General features: G+C 43.9%; 1 protein-coding gene across 2 annotated transcripts in view; it reads left to right on the top strand.

The window, feature by feature from the left end:
* The window catches only part of cdh8 (cadherin 8), a 77,243-nt gene that overhangs the window by 16,596 nt on the left and 39,354 nt on the right, over window positions 1–21,293 (top strand). For both annotated transcript variants that reach the window (XM_027024386.2, XM_027024385.2), the window contains exon 3: window positions 17,540–17,834. In XM_027024386.2, coding sequence (XP_026880187.2) covers window positions 17,540–17,834 — 295 coding nt within the window. The remainder of the gene's footprint in view (window positions 1–17,539; window positions 17,835–21,293) is intronic.

The following is a 21,293-nucleotide window of genomic DNA, read 5'->3' as shown; positions in this document are numbered from 1 at the left end:
ATGTTGCATTCAGCTGTCTGTTAGCAGTGAGAAGCAGTCGATAAGATGCTAGCAGAGCTATGGAGATTTACCGCTGGGGTCCACTAAACCAGGCTGAATGCTGGGTAATTCGTTTATTGAATGTTGTACAGTTTAGTTAATCTGGTCATGTTTGTATTAGACATCAAGACACACACCTTTAATACCACAGCATGCAATAAAAAAGAAGACTATGAGACTAAAAAACTATGACCCTTCCTGTTTTTGCCAGCCGCTTTGCTTATGCAGACCAGCGTCTCTGTGATGCCCGTACCCTTTAATCTGTACACTTTAATCTGTGCCCTTTAATCTGTGCCCTTTAATCTGGCCTACTGCTTGGCTGTCTGAAGAGCAGGGATGGATAGGATATACTGAAGTGATAAGAGGAGAGAAGGGGGGAGAGAGAGAAAGAGAGGGAAGGAGAGGAGAGGAGGAGAAGAGGAGAGGAGAGGAGAGGAGAGAGAGAAGAGGGGAGGAGAGAGAGAGGGGAGGGGAGGAGAGGAGGAGAGGAGAGGAGGAGAAGAGGAGAGAAGAGGGGAGGAGAGAGAGAGGGGAGGAGAGGAGAGGAGGAGAGGAGAGGAGGAGAAGAGGAGAGAAGAGGGGAGGAGAGAGAGGGGAGTAGAGGAGAGGAGGAGAGGAGAGGAGAGGAGAGAGAGAAGAGGGGAGGAGAGAGAGAGGGGAGGAGAGGAGAGGAGGAGAGGTTGCTGGAGACATCCGTGCATATGTTACTGGGTCCCTCTGTCCCGCGACTGGCTGTGCGTGGGTCGATAAGGATCAGTCACTGCAGGCCATTCTCTGGGGAGCAGGTTAGAGACACCTCGTCTGCACGGAGACAGAGAGGGAGTCAGAGAGCGAGTCAGAGAGGGAGTCAGAGAGCGAGTCAGAGAGCGAGGGGGGGCAGGAGAGAGGTAGGGAAGGGCAAACTTACTTTGCAAACACTTTCATCTAAGGTAAGAAAAATGCCTCCATCATCCAAAATAAAGTCTCACAATCACATGACCACTGGATCATAGCCCAATGTCCCCGCACAGGTCTGCACAAGGATAAAGGGAGAGAAGGAAGATTTGGATACGTTTTAAACACACACACACACACACACACACGCACGCGCACGCACACGCACGCGCACGCACATGCACTCATTCACTCTCACACATAATTGCAGCCACGATCCTGTGGTGGGCTCAAATAACTGGCAATGTTCTCCGATGTTTTGCAGTTCATCCCACCGGAAAGTTAACTTGCCTTTTATCTTGGCCTGGAGTGTAGCGGAGGGTGATAAGCTTGCGTCCTGGAGCGCTTCGCTGTGGAGATGCAGGCTACGTAGCCTGTGACAGGGGCCAGGAACTCGACTTGTTACTCTGGACAACTGGGCTGGATGTGCCAGTTAGGGACCATAATTACTACTAATGACCATTAGGAGTTTCGGGTTTAGGCCTCCAGGGACCGGTGAAAGGGCTTCCGTCTTATCAGCTGATTAGAGCAAATCGCGCAGACCGGATCCTGCATGTTAAGTAAACGTGGCTGAGATGCGCTGAATTATCTGGGGATGCCTGATGGAGCAGCATGCACTCCATCTTAGGCTAATGCGGCCCACACGCACGCAGCCGCACACAGGAGCCAGCCGAGCGAGGCGGGTTTGGCCCAACCATCCCTCACAGGATGGGGGACCAGGGATGTGATCACCATCAGCCTGGTTGGCACACCTGTAGCTCCATCTTCACGCCCGCCTGGTTGGCACACCTGTAGCTCCGGCTTCACGCCCGCCTGGTTGGCGCGCCTGCCCCAGACGACATCAATGCCCTCGTCTCTGACTTCCCTCCTACCCGTCTCGCTGCACATGAGCTCTGTAATCCAGTGCTCCTCTAAAGATCTGGCTTTTGGCAAGCAAGTTAACGAGCAGGTAATTAGTTATCGACAGGGTAATATTCAGTGAAATGATTTTATGAGATGCAAACAGAGTCACGGTCGACAGCTTCTGACTATTCCATAATTGGACAGAGAAAGTTTGTGTTGTACACACCTGGACATGTCACAGCTACCATATGTTTACTCGGTTAAACAAAATCCCAACACCCCCGCTGCTCCCATGGTGTGTGTGTATGTATGTGTGTGTGTGTGTGTGTGTGTGAGTGTGTGTGTGAGAGCTAAGTGAACGTAAACTTTCAAATCTTGCATGGCTGTCAAATTCATTAGGGGAATATATGTAATATTTTTATTCTCATGTATATTGCAGAGGTTTTTAATCTTAAACTTTAATCTTTAGTCTTAAACTTGCGCTGGTGCCACAGAAAGCCCAGACACATCGTATCGAACATACATGTGTTTAAAGTGGAAGAGTCATTTTTAAAAAAAGAAAAATAAATCAATAAATTGGCTAATAAATCTTAGAGGCAGACTTATCCCATAATTCTTCATCCACGATACAAACAGCACCAGTGAGACAGGATTTCTTTATATGATGTACCGTAGTCATTACTGAACTTGCATGAATAATGAAAATGGAAATATAAAGGAAACGTGTAATATAGAAGTGAAGGGAGACGCCGAGCGATTTATTATAGGAGACAGTGGAGGCTGGGGACACACCCGTACATTAACTACACACAGAATAAACTGGGTGACGCGTGAATCTTTATTCAAAATATGCAGCAAATTACGGTGAGAGAAGAGAAGCCCCAGGACACCAATTGTGTATTCAAGTTCAGAAAGCAGAATGTTTGAAAATATAAATGTGCCATATCTAATCCTTAGGTTTTGTATACATAAGGAACCACATGCCATTGAACTGAACATCTCTCTCAAAGATCCCAGTCCCCCTATGTGTGGTAGCAGTGGCTGGTGGTAGAAGCAGTAGTGGTGGTGGTGTTAGTGGTTGTAGTGTTAGTGGTGGTAGTGGTGGTGTTGGTGGTGTTAGTGGTTGTAGTGTTAGTGATTGTGGTGTTGGTGTTGGTGGTGTTAGTGGTTGTAGTGTTAGTGATTGAGGTGGTGGTGGTGGTGGTGTTAGTGGTTGTAGTGTTAGTGATTGTGGTGTTGGTGTTGGTGGTGGTAGTGGTTGCAGTGTTAGTGATTGTGGTGTTGGTGGTGGTGGTGTTAGTGGTTGTAGTGTTAGTGATTGAGGTGGTGGTGGTGGTGGTGTTAGTGGTTGTAGTGTTAGTGATTGAGGTGGTGGTGGTGGTGGTGGTGGTGGTGGTAGTGGTTGTAGTGTTAATGATTGTGGTGTTGGTGGTGGTGGTGTTAGTGGTTGTAGTGTTAGTGATTGTGGTGGTGGTGGTGTTAGTGGTTGCAGTGTTAGTGATTGTGGTGCTGGTGGTGGTGGTGTTAGTGGTTGTAGTGTTAGTGATTGAGGTGGTGGTGGTGGTGGTGGTGTTAGTGGTTGTAGTGTTAGTGATTGTGGTGTTGGTGGTGGTGGTGTTAGTGATTGAGGTGGTGGTGGTGGTGGTGGTGTTAGTGGTTGTAGTGTTAGTGATTGTGGTGTTGGTGTTGGTGGTGTTAGTGGTTGTAGTGTTAGTGATTGTGGTGGTGGTGGTGGTGGTGGTGGTGTTAGTGGTTGTAGTGTTAGTGATTGAGGTGGTGGTGGTGGTGGTGTTAGTGGTTGTAGTGTTAGTGATTGAGGTGGTGGTGGTGGTAGTGGTTGTAGTGTTAATGATTGTGGTGTTGGTGGTGGTGGTGTTAGTGGTTGTAGTGTTAGTGGTTGTGGTGGTGGTGGTGGTGGTGGTGGTGTTAGTGGTTGTAGTGTTAATGATTGTGGTGGTGGTGGTGGTGTTAGTGGTTGTAGTGTTAGTGATTGTGGTGTTGGTGGTGGTGGTGTTAGTGATTGTGGTGTTGGTGGTGGTGGTGTTAGTGGTTGTAGTGTCAGTGATTGTGGTGTTGGTGGTGTTGGTGGTGGTGGTGTTAGTGGTTGCAGTGGTGGCGGTGGTCCATCTGGGACCGTCAGGGTCCTGAAACCTTTTGCTTTTTAAAAGGACAGCGGCAATAACTAATTAATAAATAACTGATATAATTCTGCTGTGTTCCTTCCCAGCCATCCTCAACATTATGACCCTTATTATCTGAAACATGACCTGCCGTCACACACCATAGTTTTGATTTAGATTTTTTTGCTAGCAAAGGTCTTAATTGGAAGCGTCTCTCTAACTCTCTCTCCCTCTCTCTTTCTCTCTCTCTCTCCCTCTCTCCCCCTCTCTCTCTCTCTCAGTCTCTCCCTCTCTCTCTCTCCCTCTCTATCTATCTCCCCATCTCTCTCTCTCTCTCTCTCTCTCTCTCTCTCTCTCTCTCTCCGTCTCTCCCTCTCTCTCTTTCTCTCTCTCTCTCTCTCTCTCTCTCTCTCTCTCCCTCTCTCTCTCCCTCTCTCTCTCTCTCTCTCTCCCTGTCTCTCTCCCTCTCCCTCTCTCTCTCTCTCCCTCTAAACCAGTCCGGTCACACAAGGCAACAGCATGAAAAACAAGGGATGCAGTGGTTATGTAGCACCATTTTCAAACCAAGATTTGAATCTCTCCAACAGAGTCGAATCCCTCCACAGAATCAAATCCCACCAACAGAGTTTCATTTTTCTTCATCATTCTGTGGACACGAAACCTCTGAAAGGGAATCAGGCACCACAAAACACAATTACAGCAGCCGTAGTCTGGTGAAGAAAGTCTGGTGGAGAAAGTATGCATGGATAGCTGACATAGCCGCCCTGCTGTTGCTCCCAAAAGGCCAGAACAAAGTAGAATAGATGTAACGTTATGTGCCTAAGCGCCAGTGTTTCACTTCAAGCCCCCTTTTCTTCTCCACACCAAATTGAAAAGTGTGGGCCAATGTGGGGGGAGGCGAATGTCTGCAGGGATTTATGGGGTCTGCAGCTTTCACTGCTCTCTGGATTAAACTACCATTTGTAGATGGTAATGAATGAACATCAGAAACAAAAAAGTGATCTACAAAGCTGGCATGCGTGTACAGTGTGTGTTCAGTGTTCTTTTTGGGTTCTTCCCAAACAGACATGGCCCCCAAGATATCCCCACAAGTGCAAATTGGCGACAAACTTTGATTTCTTGGAGGGCTGCTTGTAAATTGGCAAATCTTAAATTCTCCAGGCAACATATTTTCATTGTTTTTTTGGGTTTTGTGTGTGTGGGTGTGTGTGTGTGTGTGGGTGTGGGTGTGGGGGTGGGTGTGTGGGTGTGGGTGTGTGTGTGGGTGTGTGTGTGGGGGGGGTGTGGGTGAGGGTGTGTGTGTGGGGTGTGTGTGTGTGTGTGTGTTGGTGTGGGTGTGGGTGGGTGTTTTATGTTTGGTTTAGGTTTTGTCTTTATGTTCCAAAGATTCTAATGAAGTTCAAAACAAGTAATATGCTTTCATGCTCTCTCTCTCTCTCTCTCTCTCTCTCTATCTCTCTCTCTCTCGCTCTCTCTTTCTCTCTCTCTTTCTTTCTTTCTTTCTTTCTTTCTTTTTTAGGGAGGTAGCACCTATAAGATAATTATGGAACACTGCTTTTATTATTTATTATCAGACATAAAATTATAACAACATGCTTATTATTTTCTGTCCATATACACACACGTAAACAGAAATGAGTTCAAAGCTGAAGCTCTCCTGCGATGCTCCTGATCATTAGAGGGTTTCTGTCCAGTATCTGAGGTCTCCAGCAGAAGGATTGCGTGCCAACATGGGTGTTGTGTCCTAACCACACTCAGGGCTTAGGTTTGAGCCCGGTCGGAGCAGATCATGAAACAGTCACTACAGGTTCCATTCCACATCTGGATAGATACATGTTTAAGGAGAGAGAGAGAGAGAGAGAGAGACAGAGAGAGAGAGAGAGAGAGAGAGAGAGAGAGAGAGAGAGAGAGAGAGAGAGAGAGGGAGAGGGAGGGAAGGTGGTTCTCTTCTTCTCTTTCCCCCCCACATGACTGGATTTGATTGACAGCTGAGAGATTTCTCCTTCCACTCTGTAGTATCCACATTGTCCAAGCATCACTAAATGGCTGAAAGCAAGTGATGGAGAGAGAGGAAGAGGAGAGAGAAAGAGAGAGAGGAAGAGGGAGGGGAACCATAGACTGACTTCCTCACCTCCTCGTCGCTCCGCTGAAACAGACGTTATCCTTGCCTGGGGACTCTGTCTGCATCACTGTCACAGCAGACGGATGTCTTCCGCGTCCCATTCGTCAGGGACGTGGGACGGCTGCCTTCGCTCCTCTGCTCTGATATGCGCGGGCTGGGAGGTGCACCATCTGTGATCAACACGTTTCCAGCCTGTCCATGCCCCCCCCCGGCCCTGCTGGCTAAGTGAGGAGCTCTGCAAGATTGGATCAGTGTGGCAAAGGGCACCAGATCACGGCCATATGTGGGCCGTGTGTATGGAGTAGACATTTTTGGACTTCACTCCGTAGATAAACTCTCTGTGCTGCTAAGAGTGCGTACGCTTACCACTGCATTTTAAACTGAATTAAGATATTCTTTGTATTGAATATATATATTAAAAAATATTATAACTATTGAACGTTTTCCCCCAGCATTGAAAGGGATGGCTCATTAGCATTTGTTAGCTCATTAGCGGTCATTAGCATTCCTTAGCGTCCGTTAGCTTGTTAGCGTTCGTTAGCTGGACACAGCAAGCTGTAGTGACAGGATTCCTAAAAAATGCATCTGAGCTCTGAGTGGCCTGTGGGTTGTTTGTAAAGTCCCAGAATGCTGCCAAGTGCCTCAGTGAATGTGTACTGTGTTCTAACACTTACACTCACAAATGCAATCTCATTCTTCTCTAGCAGCAGAAATGGAGGTAAGGAAGTCTGTTACAACTAATGAGATGTTTGTTTTGACCTAAAAACATGAATCATCGCAGATCAGTGCAGAATTACTCACACGCAACTGTCCATAAAAGGCACAAACTTTATTGGCTCCATTTTTCTATCAGTCTGCAGATTACTTTATGTACATTGACGCGTGCATGTGTTTGTGTGTGTGTGTGTGTGTGTGTGTGTGTGTGTGTGTGTGTCCAAACGTACTCCAAAGATGAAGGTCCAGCGGGTGTCAGAGGCCAAAGCGCCTCTGTAAGTTTGTCTGATGCTGGTGGCCTCTGATCATTGGCCCACCATGTTCCTACGGCCCCAATCAAACACACATTGGTAGGACAGAGAGCATCAAAGTGGATCTGCATATGGGGGGTTTCTCGAACTATCTCCGTGCAATTACATCTTTGTAGAGGGAAAAGCCATATTGTGATTATTTGTGTCAAATAGGAAAAAAAAAGTCTCACTCCTATTAAACATATGTTCTGATGAGCTGGTTATATCCCTGACAATGTTCACAGTAAACCACAGTAATGCAGCAAAAATGCTTTGGTTTCAAAAGGAAACACCTAAATATGAGTGACTAATTAAAACAAACACCTAAATACTAGCGAGTATTTTTTAAACACCTAAATACTAGTGACTAATAAAACAAGCAAACACCTAAATACTAGTGACTAAAAAAATACCTGAATACTAGTGACTGATTTAAAAAAAACACCTAAATACTAGTGACTATTAAAAAAACACCTAAATACTAGTGACCGATTAAAAAAACACCTAAATACTAGTGATTCTTTACGAAAAGACCTAAATACTTGTGACTCTTCAACCTCAACCCCGGTTCTGATTCGTAAGCGTCTCCTGTGAAATAAAACATGAACACACCCCGTCATCACGAGTCGTCACGCTGCACTGACATCGTGTTCATTATAACAAGCAACCTTACCATCATCTGGGTAAAATTTAAAATCAAACAATATATTTAACATTGGGAAGTAGATGCTTATTTTTAACCTTGGCATTCCTTTTTTAAAAATGTGTTTATTTGCAGCGTTACCATGGATACCTAACTTGGTGACCCACAAATCAAAATATATAATGGATAAACCGTGTATAACAACCTGAGAGAATGTTGAATATGAGATGAATGATTTTTTTTTTTAAACAAACATATAGGAAGATTAATTCCATCTTAAAGTTCATGCTATGATTACTGTAAAATATTGTGACAAGTTATTAGTCTACAGTGTATATTTTGCTAAGGATGTCGAACTCCTGATGAGAAAAGTAACAGATGTAAAGTCACCCATAAACAAAAATGCTCAAAGAAAGTCAGCTAAAAAGTTGAACTACCAAGAAAATCTGCTCAGCTAGTTTTCATCTCTGAAGGAGAGAGAGAGAGAGAGAGAGAGAGAGAGCACAGACTTCAGACAGATAGTTTTCACTCTTCCACAGATCCGAAGAGAGACTTTGTCTTACAAAGCTGAAAACCACAGAGTTTCTGTTTTTTCCAGATCATTACCCTCAGTTCTCCAGCTCTTCTGTACCTGTTGTGAGATGTCGGGTTTGTGGCGGCCCATTCCAGAAGACAGCCATTTTTCATGTTTACTCTGAGGTGACCAAATGGATATTGGGAGCTGCTAGAGAACCGGTAGCTGTATTGGGCAGGAGGGAGAGTGAAGAGGGTGCTTTAGTCGTGACCCCTCCCCCTCCAGCAAGAGCCAGCAGGGGGCGGGGCCCACATCCAGGGACCGCCCCCATCTGCCCTCATCTCAGCCAGCATCCATTTCCCAGTCCCTTGACATCCAGGGACCGCCCCTGCCCCCGCACGAGATCTCTCCGCTACCCGCCCTGCCGGTCCTGCTTGCTTCTGAAGTCAAGGTGATGGAAAACAATAAAAAGCTCAATTCCAGAATATTTTAGCCCAAAAAGGAGAAAAAAAGATAAAAATTATAACTTTTTTTTTTTTTTTTGCAGCTGAAATTGAAGCGTATAACATTGTGCGAGTTAAAAGACTTCATTACAGACGTCACCTAGACAGTTTCACTTTATAAACTCCAATTTACAGACTTTCCACATTGTAGAGGATATTAGGGGGCAAAGCGAATACATTTCACACACACACACACACACTTCCAGTCTGCACTGGCCACGCTGCCTCAGGTAGAGAGAGGTGAGGAGATTCTAGAGTGACTTAATTCAGTGTGCCACTGTGACATCTTTGCACACGCAGAAGTGTCTCACCTCATGCCTTTGAGGACACATACATTCCCTGTGTAAAAACACTACAGGTCTGCTTCTGCAGGTCTGTGGTGTCAAGATCTCAGAACTGAGCTAAAACATCACTGATCAACAGTCATTTCCATACCAGCTGAAATTAAAGGAGAAGGGGAGTTTTAAATAAGAAATGTCTGTGTGTGTGTGTGTGTGTACATATGTATGTGTGTGTGTGTGTGTGTGTGTATGTGTGCTTGTACATAAGTATGTATGTGTGTGTGTGTGTGTGTGTGTGTGTGTGTGTGTGTGTGTGTTTGTGTGTGTGTGTGTGTACATAAGTATGTATGAGTGTGTGTGTGTGTGTGTGTGTGTGTGTGTACATAAGTATGTATGAGTGTGTGTGTGTGTGTGTGTGTGTGTGTGTCTGTACATAAGTATGCATGAGTGTGTGTGTGTGTGTGTGTGTGTGTGTGTGTGTGTGTGTGTGTGTGTGAGAGTGTGTACATAAGTATGCATGAGTGTGTGTGTGTGTGTGTGTGTCTGTACATAAGTATGTATGAGTATGTGTGTGTGTGTGTGTACATAAGTATGTATGTATGTATGTGTGTGTGTGTGTGTGTGTGTGTGTGTGTGTGTGTGTACATAAGTATGTATGTGTGTATATAAATATGTCTGTATGTGTGTATGTACATAAGTATGTGTGTGTGTGTGTGTACATTAGTATGTATGTGTGTATATAAATATGTCTGTATGTGTGTGTGTGTGTGTGTGTGTACATTAGTATGTATGTGTGTATATAAATATGTCTGTATGTGTGTGTGTGTGTGTGTGTGTGTGTACATTAGTATGTATGTGTGTACAATTGTATGTATGTGTGTATATAAATATGTCTGTATGTGTGTGTGTATGTGTGTGTGTGTGTGTGTGTGTGTGTACATAAGTATGTATGTGTGTATGTACATAAGTATGTATGTATGTGTGTGCGTGTGTGTGTGTGTGTGTACATTAGTATGTATGTGTGTATATAAATATGTCTATGTGTGTATGTACATAAATATGTGTATGTGTGTGTGTACATAAGTGTGTGTTGGTGTATGTGTGTGTGTGTGTGTGTGTGTGCGCGTGTACATAAGTATGTATGAGTGTGTGTGTGTGTATGTGTGTATGTACATAAGTGTGTATGTGTGTATGTACATAAGTGTGTGTTGGTGTATGTGTGTGTGCGTGTGTGTGTATGTGTGTGTGTGTGTGTGTGTGTGTGTGTGTGTGTGTGTGTGTGTGTGCGCGTGTACATTAGTATGTATGAGTGTGTGTGTGTGTGTGTGTATGTGTGTATGTACATAAGTGTGTATGTGTGTATGTACATAAGTATGTGTATGTGTGTGTGTACATAAGTGTGTGTTGGTGTATGTGTGTGTGTGTGTGTGTGTGTGTGTGTACATAAGTGTGTGTGTGTGTGTGTTTATTCATGTATGGGCAGTGGTAGCTCAGTGTTATGGTACTGAACTGCTACTCAGTAGTGTGTGTGTGTTTATTCATGTATGGGCAGTGGTAGCTCAGTGTTACGGTACTGAACTGCTACTCAGTAGTGTGTGGGTGTTTATTCATGTATGGGCAGTGGTAGCTCAGTGTTACGGTACTGAACTGCTACTCAGTAGTGTGTGTGTGTTTATTCATGTATGGGCAGTGGTAGCTCAGTGTTACGGTACTGAACTGCTACTCAGTAGTGTGTGTGTGTTTATTCATGTATGGGCAGTGGTAGCTCAGTGTTACGGTACTGAACTGCTACTCAGTAGGTTTCCAGTTCAAGTCCCCCCACTGCCAAGTTACCACTGTAGGGCTGCTGAACAAGACCCTTAACCCTCAATTACTCAAGATGTGTTCACTTGTAATTGTAAGTCGTGTTGGATAAACGTGTCAGCTAAATGCTGTGTGTGTGTGCGGGCATGTGCTCCTCCTTATTTGGCTTCTTTCTATCAGAATGACTGATCTGTTTACCTTCATTTTCATTTAACCTTGCCTGAGCTCTTATCAGCATGCTGAATTGTCTGGGGGCCTCTTTTCTCACCCTTGGTTTGGATAGTTAAAAAAAGAACACCTAATTCACATCATCCTCCTCGAATCTACAATTCTCCAGAGGTCTAACCTGCTTTCCTATTGTGTCTCAGCTAACCTTTAAAGAAGGTATTGTTCAGATTCATTGAAAAGACGGTGTCACAGATGGGCACTCAGACACTGAGGAGTTTAAAAAATAAGTCACTATCATTTTTACTTTCTAAGTGGGTGGAGGGCGGCTGAGTGAATGGAAGCTGTGCAGATCACTGGCTGGATTCATCACCGATCTCTCACTGTAGCGTTGACACACGACCGAAGGGTAGAGCTGAGAATCAACCGTCAACCTCAGTGGAAAGTAAAAGCTTCAAAAAAATGATAGTGCTTTCTTGGGCTTGTCAGGCATCCATAGAAATCTGTAGAAAGCCAATGAGCAAAGCTTGTGTTCCTCTGCTAATATAGAAAAATACAATTTTCCATCCTTCTTGGTTGATAGATCAAGCAGTCATGCTACTGTAAAATGTCACTCACAAGCCTAAGCGTGCACACACACACACACATACACACACACACACACACACACACACACACACATGCACACACACAATAGATCTGCTTGTTGACACATCCTCTCAGCTGTGATGTGACATGTACAAACAGCAGGTCCTTGTAAGCGACAGCAGGCAGGAGATGTGTTGCTTTTAAGACAGACCTCCTCTGTCCACGGAGTCTAGAGGCGGAGTGTCGCCCGACGCTCCTCACAACAGCACAATAATTACTCCTTCTGCACAAACACACTAGTCTGCGTGTAGCTGCCAGAGAGAGATAGAGAGGTTATTTGCATAGCTAATGACAGAGCTGAGGTTGCGTGCATGAGAACTCAACAAACAAACACGACCAGTGACAGGTGAGCCATATTCCATGCAGTCACAGACTAATGACCTCCAAATAGCTCCAGTCATAAAGACAACATACTTCGCCCCATTGAAGCCCCAGGGAGCCTAAATCCAGGTTCTCCTTCTAAATGGGTTCATTTTGCTCTTCTGGACAGAAGGTGTACAAATCCACGGTATGTCCTATGAATACTAGTCCAAGGTTCTGCAAATAACTCATTTATTTAGCCCTAATCTTAACTCATAACTTTAAAGCTTTTGTAAACTTTATGTAAGCTAAATAATTTTGCAGTGACGTCTGTGCAGTTTTTCACCATTGACTTAGTCAGCTGTTAGTTCTGTCATCCCAGCAGAACACGTGAAAAGTCTATCATTCACTGTGCACTCAGCCCTCAGCACTAAACAAAGAAAATCCCAGGCTGGAGATTCAGACTTATTCACAAAATACTTGTTGGTAGGTTTGTGCACGTATGGTGCATTAATCTGTTTCTCACAGCTTGTGCATTTATATTCAACTGTCATTGAGCAGTTATGACAGTGGGCTGTCAATCAAGCATGCTCATTAGAATATTAGGATCCCCGCCCAGACCGTTCTCAGCTAGTACAGTTAATCATACTAATAAGATAATCATACTTTGGTTGTTTTTTGAGCGCTTTGAGTGTTTTACTATATTTCTGGTTTTTGGGGGTTTTTTTATGTTTAATATAATATTTCAGATGTATAAAGCTCAACTCTTTTCTTTTTTTCTTCTTCTTCATTTTTGAGATATTTTAACACCCCAGAAGATGAGACTCACAAACGAAGGTGCCCAGGCTGAAGTGCTGCTCACGCTGGTGACGTCACTGAGAGGCCCTGCATGTTTTAGCAGGGAAGAGCCAACACTCCTCATTCAGTGCTTCACTGTTCCACAGCAAATGGGAAGTGAGAGGACCACGGAATCATGAATCAGGAACTCGGGCTTTGCCATCTGGACCAAAACCACATGGGATCATCACCAGATCCTCTATCCAATGACACGTGCTATACGTTCCATCTGTATCTCGTGAAATCAACTTTTAATTCACTTTGATCAGATTCTCTTAACGAAATATCTGGAACGTATTTGCCTATTTACCTATATGCATGTATGTATGTATGTATGTATATATATATATATATATATATATATAGAGAGAGAGAGAGAGAGAGAAGTATAGTGATATATATAGTTCCTTGTCAGCATTAGATTTGCAGGTCGTCTAATCGTGTAGGAGGTGAAAAGAATGTCAGCGTGTGGTGTTCATCAGGAAAGACGTGTGTGCCCACTTTCCATTGTTTATCGTGTCTTCTTCTGTCTCAGTCATTCAGCCAGTGACGTTATTTTTATCTTGCTGGTAATTCAGCGATGCCTATCCAGTCATCTATGGCTCTGTTCTTCAGAGAATTACTGAAGAAAATCACGTCCACATTAAATTTGCCAGTTGATTCTGTCATACATATATGAGCAAACTGTAGCTGCAAACACAATGTCGAGTCTGTTTTATTTATTTGCTTCTGAAAGCTATCATGATCATAATGAGTGCAGGTATACTCATTTAGGAGGAGGCCGTATGCTCTTATTTGATAAAATAGTTTCCTGACTGGACAAAGTTGAAAGGGAAATGGAAGCTGAGAATAGCTGTGTACGTCACTGGTGAGGATCTTCAAAACATTCATAACTAAGCACTTATATTTGTGACTACTGTCGTATATTGTCTGAAAATGAAGACTTAGAAAATGACAGAACCCCTCATATACATCTAGAACCTGAAGTGTTAATGACTTCTGCATGAAAAACGCATTTTCTTATGAGATGTTTAGGCCTTTAATGCAAATTTGCAATGCTAACTGAAAGACTAATGATGTATTTTTATTTATGATTTTTTACACCGGTAATTGATTAAAATAATAATGTCCAGAAAATATAAGCACAAAAAATATTTTATTCAGCAGCCAATATTTTTTGCTATGTTGTAGTTTTGATCTTTATCAATCATTCATCCAAAAATGTTAAAGCTCTTTATTATTACAGAGCTGATTTTAAGGATCACAATGACTACAGTACCAACAATCCAGATGCATTATGTGCTCTGTTTGTATTTTTATTTTATTTGATTTATTTTTTATCAGTGTGATCCATGATGTCTCCATTGGTTCAACATCTGTCTACACACATTAGCAAGTATATGTGTCAGACTGTGGAAAGGTTTACCAGCCCATGTGGACAGTGAATTGGTCGGAGCTTAATCGCACCTGGAGTTGAGCGTGAGGTGCAGCTTCAGTCCCACGCAAGTGTGTCTCCCTGGGTGACGAGGACCATTTCAAGAACCCAGCAAGAAGCAAAATCATTCATTTGCCACGTGGAGCTTAACAACCTACTTCAGAATGCTGTAGGTGGGTGTGGGGCATGGGGGCGGAGGTGATGGTGGGTTCGGGTTGGAGTTGTCTCATTACAACTCCACTGATTGCTCCCCGAACTGCCATAAAGCTCCTGTCGGGAGCAGGCGTGCACTGACATATTTCCCCCTGAGCTGACAGTGAAAGTTTTCTCTCCTCTGTCGTCTTCCTGGAAAGCGGTGCAGAGGGAAGGCCGTTAAACCCCTCAGCTCCGCACTCGCACAAGCGCGCACGGTGACACACAAGTGCGCACGGTGACACAACGCAGTGCTAAACGGCTTCGCGTGAGCTCGACGGCACATTCAGGGCTTCTCAGAGTCACACGAGCACTAATGAACCTGCGTGAGTGCTTTAAACGCAACTGCGGATAGAGAACACACTCCCTGATGGGAAACTTTTGGGATCAGGTTGATTTATGTGTCACTCACTGGCAACTCATCCTCATTCTCCTTCCTAATACCTGGAGGTAGAAGGTTTCGTAATTGGTGGTCTTATTTAAAACCTTGTGATCAAGGTTACAGCGAAAGTCCCCCAGCAATCATATACTGGGAATACATGCAGTAAATATGAGATGTTTTTAATATGCTGATGGCATTGTTGCCTTGACAACCTGGACAGTGACCAACAAGGCAACCTCACAGGTCTCCAGTCAGTGTTCATTCATATTTAAAAATCATTCACCAGTTTGACACTGGTAGTGCCTGCCTCTGTTTACAGGGCCCTGTGAAAGCACTGACCTGCCACAGAAAGAAAAGAGCTATCAGGCCTTTCATGTTTTCCATGTTGATTAATAATCAGTGTATTATTATGCTTTTCTTGTCAATTAAAATCTGACTTTTTTTTAGAAATGAGATTGATTACAGTAAAGGGGAAAAAAAGGATTTGAGAGGCGGGAGAATATTTGAAAAAAAAAGGGTCTCTGTGAAATTCACCAGCAGAAGAAAGCGGATCATTAATTTGGGCTCTTTTAAGGGTTTTCATAGGAGCAGGTTGTTGTGAAGTTGCCGTGTTAATGACAGAGATCTTTCATGTGGAATGATGGCACAATTAAAAGAACAAAAGTGCAAGATGTGACAATTTAACTGAATGTGCTTTGTCAGTGTCTGAGAACAGCACCTCGGAGACAGCACGTTTGCGGAAAAACACAAAACAATTGTGATGTTTTTTTGATTTTTTGGGGGTTTTTTATGTGTAGATTTCAACAAACACATTTATACACTTACCTTGTTACCGTGTTCCTGGTGCAGTCCCACCTGACTGCTTGGGCTGGATTTGTAGGCCACGAGATGGAACAGAAGTTCACTAAACAGGATGAGTTTGGATGGTGGAGGCGAGAGAGTGGGGTGAGGTGGGGTTACCTGCACAAATGCTAATGGTGAGGTATGTTTCACACAACTGCTGTACATTGTCAGACTTGCAAATGTTCCTCTTTATATCCGCCTACAACCCCTTGCACCTCCCATCTTATCCTTATCCTTCGGGAGCTTGTACCTAATTTAGAAGAGGTAGGGAACGAGAGGAAAAAAAACGCTCTCCTCGCTTATTTGGGGTGGAGTCCCTGAAGTCTCTTACCTTGAAATTTTTTTTATCAGTTCCAGCTTTTTTCCTTAACAATTTGAATTTGATTTTGAAATTCTGCACAGCATGGACAGCCAGTGAAATGTCATGATGACAGTTTACCTCTGACCCATTTCTGATCGTGTCTTCACACGTGTCTTCCACACATTTCATTTTTGTTCTTTACCTGCCTGTTGTAATGGTTAGAAAGACACCCACTTTACTTGTCAGAGAGAAAGGCCTTCAACAAAGCCCAGCCAGTGATCGTGGGTGCCCTGGCATACGTATTTTCTTGTCAAATGTCTTTTCTGCTTATGCATGGCATTGAAAAACCTCATAATCACTTTTTGTATTTCATTTTCCATTAGGATGGAGAGTCAGGGATAGAGCAGTAGTTAGGGGAGAATGTAGGAGATAGAGGATAGAGTAGGGGTTAGGGGAGTAGGGTATGGGGAAGTGGGAGTTGGGGGGAGTAAAGTATAGGGGAGCAGGGTTTTGGGCGAGAAGAGTATAGGGAATTGGGATATAAGGGAGTAGGGTATGGGGAGAAGGGTATAAGGGATTGGGATATAGAGGAGTAGGGTATAGTGGAGTAAGGTATAGGGGAGTAGGGTATAGGGGAGTGAGGTATAGGGGAGTAAGGTATAGGAGATTGGGGTATAGGGGAGCAGGGTATAGGGGAGTAAGGTATAGGGGAGTAGGGTATAGGGGATTGAGGTATAGGGGAGTAGGGTATAGGAGATTGGGGTATAAGGGAGCAGGGTATAGGGGAGTAAGGTATAGAGGTGTAGGGTAGAGGGGAGTAGGGTAGGGGGAGTAGGGTATAGGAGAGAATAGGTTGGGGGAGTATGGTATAGGGGAGAAGGGTGTAGGGGTGTAGGGTATAGGGGAGCAGGGTATAGGGGTGTAGGGTATAGGGGAGCAGGGTATAGGGGAGTAAGGTATAGGGGTGTAGGGTATAGGGGAGTAGGGTAGGGGGAGTAGGGTATAGGAGAGAATAGGTTGGGGGAGTATGGTATAGGGGAGAAGGGTATAGGGGTGTAGGGTATAGGGGTGTAGGGTATATGGATGTAGGGTATAGGGGAGTAGGGTATAGGAGATTTGGGTATAGGGGAGCAGGGTATAGGGGTGTAGGGTATAGGGGAGTAGAGTAGGGGGAGTAGGGTATAGGGGAGAAGGGTATAGGGGTGTAGGGTATAGCGGTGTAGGGGCTGGAGGAGAAAGCTGTTAATGTGTTGAAGCAGGTTGAACTCAGGTGGGAGAGATTTCTGTCACATGCACTCTCAAACACTAATGGTTTAAAGCTGGGAAGCCTAAGCTAACCAGTGCCTGGAAACCCAATCTAACCAGTGTCTGCTTTTGTATGGGAGACTGAATAATTCAGCAATCAGAGTAAAACATTTGCATTTTGAAGTCAATGGCAGTGCTCCAGTGTGCAGTGCTCCAGACTGCAGTGCTCCAGTGTGCAGTGGTCTATACTACAATGGTCCAGTCTGCAGTGTTCCAGTCTGTGCAGTGCTCCAGTCTGCAGACTTCAAGCCCTATTCCTTCATATGTTTAGGGTTCAGAACAGGGTTAACATCACTAGTGTTCTATTCTGTTTCTCTCCTTTTCAGCTCCATACAGATTTGGATGTAGGGAACAAGAACATCAGGTATGTTCTGGCTGGAGAAGGAGCAGGTACCATCTTTGCCATCAATGATAAGACTGGAGACATCCATGCTATGAAGAGGCTCGATCGGGAAGAGAAGGCAGAGTACACGCTCACGGCACAAGTCATCAACAGGGACACCAACGAACCCCTGGAACCACCCTCAGAGTTCATCATCAAAGTACAAGACATCAACGACAACCCTCCGCAGTTTATTGAAGGACCTTACCAAGGCTCTGTACCAGAGATGTCTCCAGTTGGTGAGTAAACTTGGTCAAATAATCATTCTTTTTACCTGGTCTACGTAAAACCATTCTAATTTCATGAGATGGGCCTCGGGGTGTGTTCTGAGTAACATGAGTTTTGGATGGTCTCCAAAAGCTCATATGTCAACATGTTAAATAGTTTACAGTCCACACACACACCAAGACCGTTGTAAATGGAGAAGAAATGGAGAAGACTTTTAGCTTTGTGTTGGGAACAATAACCCTGAGGAGAGTGTGTCCAGTCCATCGGCTGGTTTGTTCTTAGCAGACAGAAATTAATTTAGCTGAACAGGCAACTCACAAAGAAGTCGCTGGAATTTCAAAAAGCAAGAGAAGTTTCAGTTCAATAGCTAAAATCTAAAAAACTACAAGTACCCCTCACCCTAAACTGACCATTGAGTTGTGCTAATCCCAGTTCATTTTCTATTGTGGAACATTGTTGGAACAGCAAGAGGACACAGGTGAGCAGAAGCTGTGTGGATAAACCACACGTCTGTGGACACCTGTTCACAGGTGTCATCTTAGACAGGTTTATTTTGCAGGAAGGTCCATTAAATATGTATTTTTCATTTAAAGACGCCTCTGTAAAATATTCCAGTGAAGGCCATCAGGAGTCTGGTCTCTGTTATTGTTAAATATAACCATAAAGAGATACACATTCTGAACAACATAATATATTCATCCACTTCCAAGTAAACCTGATCATGCATCTTAATATGTGCTGCACGGTGGCTCTCTTTAAACCAAGCTCACACAGGGTGGACAGTGGCAGTATGAGACCGAGCAAAGCATTTACAGGATCCTGAAAGCCTCTCTGGGAAAGGCAGACACAGATATGGCTGCATTGTTGAAGATTTCTTAAGGACCTGGACCTGGACCTGCTGAAATGCTGCCTTATTATCACACGATTGTCTCATTCATCCTGAATGATCCTGAAAAGAGTGTCTTTTCCAAAATCTATCTCTATAAGAGGAGGAAGATATGAATCGAATATATACACATAATGTACTGCCCCTTTTCAACATGCTCACTGCATTAAAAAGATGCATTAGACTGGTTCAGATCATTTTGCCATTTCTGTGACTGCTACCATCTGTTTCGTGCCGTCTAAAGTATCGAATCATGTGTTGGTATTAGCTGATCAGATGGAGCTGGTTGATGCAGACGTGTCTCCATCTCCATGCTAGTCTACTGAGGTCGTGTTTTAGCTTTGCGACGTCTCAACATGTTGACATGACTGTCCTGCTGTAGACGGAATATCTCTCACAGCAGTAGAGGTGGGTTAACCACGCGATGACTATTCCCTGTCTCAAACCAGCCAAAGCCAACCGTGATTGGTCAAAAGAGCCCGAATCGGTTTGTTTTCTTTTGGCTGTTTGGACACGTTTACCTCTGCTGTTACTGTAATCCATCATGTCTTAAAAGGTCTTACAGCAGAAAGAGAGACAGAGTGAGACAGAAACAGACAGAAACAGACAGAAAGAGACAGAGAGACAGAAAATAGAGAGAGAGAGGGAGAGAGGGAAAGAGAGAGAGAGAGAGAGAGAGAGAGAGAGAGAGAGAGCGTCCCCAAGAGTGATGCACTCGGTTGAAACCCTCAGTGCAGTTATCTGAGTTTGACGGTGAAGTGTGACGGATAACAGGCTCGAGGGTGAGCAGTATGGAGGCTATGGAGGACAGCTCCAACCCCCGCGGGATCGCCACATCACGACACGGAAGGCAGCTTCTTTTGTGACTGTTATCTCCTTTTGTCATTACTGATTAATTAAACATTACCAAGTGCTCTCTCGTTGGCTTGGACTTGACTTGTTTTGGTCTTATTAAGTATTTATGTCCTGGGAGACAGTCATGGAAAGAATCTAAAGCTCTTTGGCTGGAGAAGTAAACAAACACACAAACAAACTGGTCTCTCTTTCTGCTTGTTTCTCTCAGAATTTAGATCTCTTGTCATACATAGTATATTGTTGTACCGACAGTACTATGTTACTGCATCTTTATATATATTACTATGCAGTAGTGCATTACTATAGCCGGAGTAGTTTAATTGTATAGCTCGAGTAGTTTTTCTAGCTGTAGCAGTATATTATTGTGCTGTATTATTGCATTACTCTGGCAATAGTTTTCAAAAAGCAGTCTAGTACTGATGTGACAAACTGCATTTAAAAACACACATGAATGTTGTAAGTTAAATTAAAGTCTAGGTCAAAATCACTGAAACGTTTGTGTGAAGTTTTCTACAAGCATTCATTCATTCTGAACACAGAAACATTTAACTAGTTTTTTGACAACCTATTAAAAAAAACTATTTCAAGCAAAGAGTGATTGCAGAATACTGAGCAGCAGAGTAATAAATTATAATGTCTTATTATAATAAAAAAGCTGACACAAATTCTGCAGTTCTGTTGGATTATGGTAATTTAACCCATTCCCATATTTGGAATATGTGGTCAGTTCTTGAAGTCTTTAAGAATATGTATCAAACTGTTTTAAGTTCTTCAAATAAAAGATACCGTTACCAGCTCTCTGGCAGTGGAAGTGAAGTGAATTGAAGTGGGTCATATGTAAAGTTCGTTTGCATTCACCCTGTCGCTTACACTGATTGTGTGTGTGTGTGTGTGTGTGTGTGTGTGTGTGTGTGTGTGTGTGTGTGTGTGTGTGTGTGTGTGTGTGTGAACGTGCCCCAGCCATCTGGTAGATGCCACCCACAAATAAATCAGACACAATGATGAGATGGACACAGAGATAACAGGCTGAAGTTGGCACCATTTCTCCAACATGACAAACACACCTACATGTGTATTTGACATGGCAGTTTGTATGTAGAGTGTGTGTGTGCGTGTGTGTGTGCATGTGTGTGTGCGTGCGTGTGCGTGTGCGTGTGTGTGTGTGTGTGTGTGTGTGTGTGTGTGTGTGTGTGTGTGTGTGTGTGTTTGTGTGTGTGTGTGTGCGTGCGTGTGTGTTTGTGAAGGGGCAGCTTTGATCATTATCTTACCTTTCACATGTTCATTGTGCATAGCCAAACCCGGACTGGGCTTTTCTGCTGTGCTAGATGCACTACAATTAGATGCATCATTGCCCTTTCAAGGCTGCTCCATGAAAACAAAACCCATTTATAAAACAAAGAAAGCACTTAGTTGCCCTGTTACATTGGAGAACCTCCCCGACTTGGGGGAATTTATTGGGGCAGATGGTGCTATTTTAGGAACTTATTCTTGCGATGCTGGCATCAGCAAATAAAGTAACCCCCAAACCTCTTAAATCACCAACTCTTGGTGTAACATGTGAGAAGCGTAGGCAGGACACATGGGCAAAGGAGCTATTTAACGGGGCTCGTTAACAGGCCTCGTTAATGGGACTCATTAATGGGGCTGTGTAATGGGGCTTTTCCACGAATCATGGTCAGACCAGGCAGAGAAGCCAAGAGAACTGGGACACAGAGTTAATGTGAGTAAA

Source organism: Electrophorus electricus, chromosome 21, assembly GCF_013358815.1.
Source record: "Electrophorus electricus isolate fEleEle1 chromosome 21, fEleEle1.pri, whole genome shotgun sequence".
NCBI classification, from domain to species: domain Eukaryota; kingdom Metazoa; phylum Chordata; class Actinopteri; order Gymnotiformes; family Gymnotidae; genus Electrophorus; species Electrophorus electricus.
The sequence above is the reverse complement of the archived record's forward strand: the minus strand, read 5'-3'. Positions and strand labels throughout refer to the sequence as shown.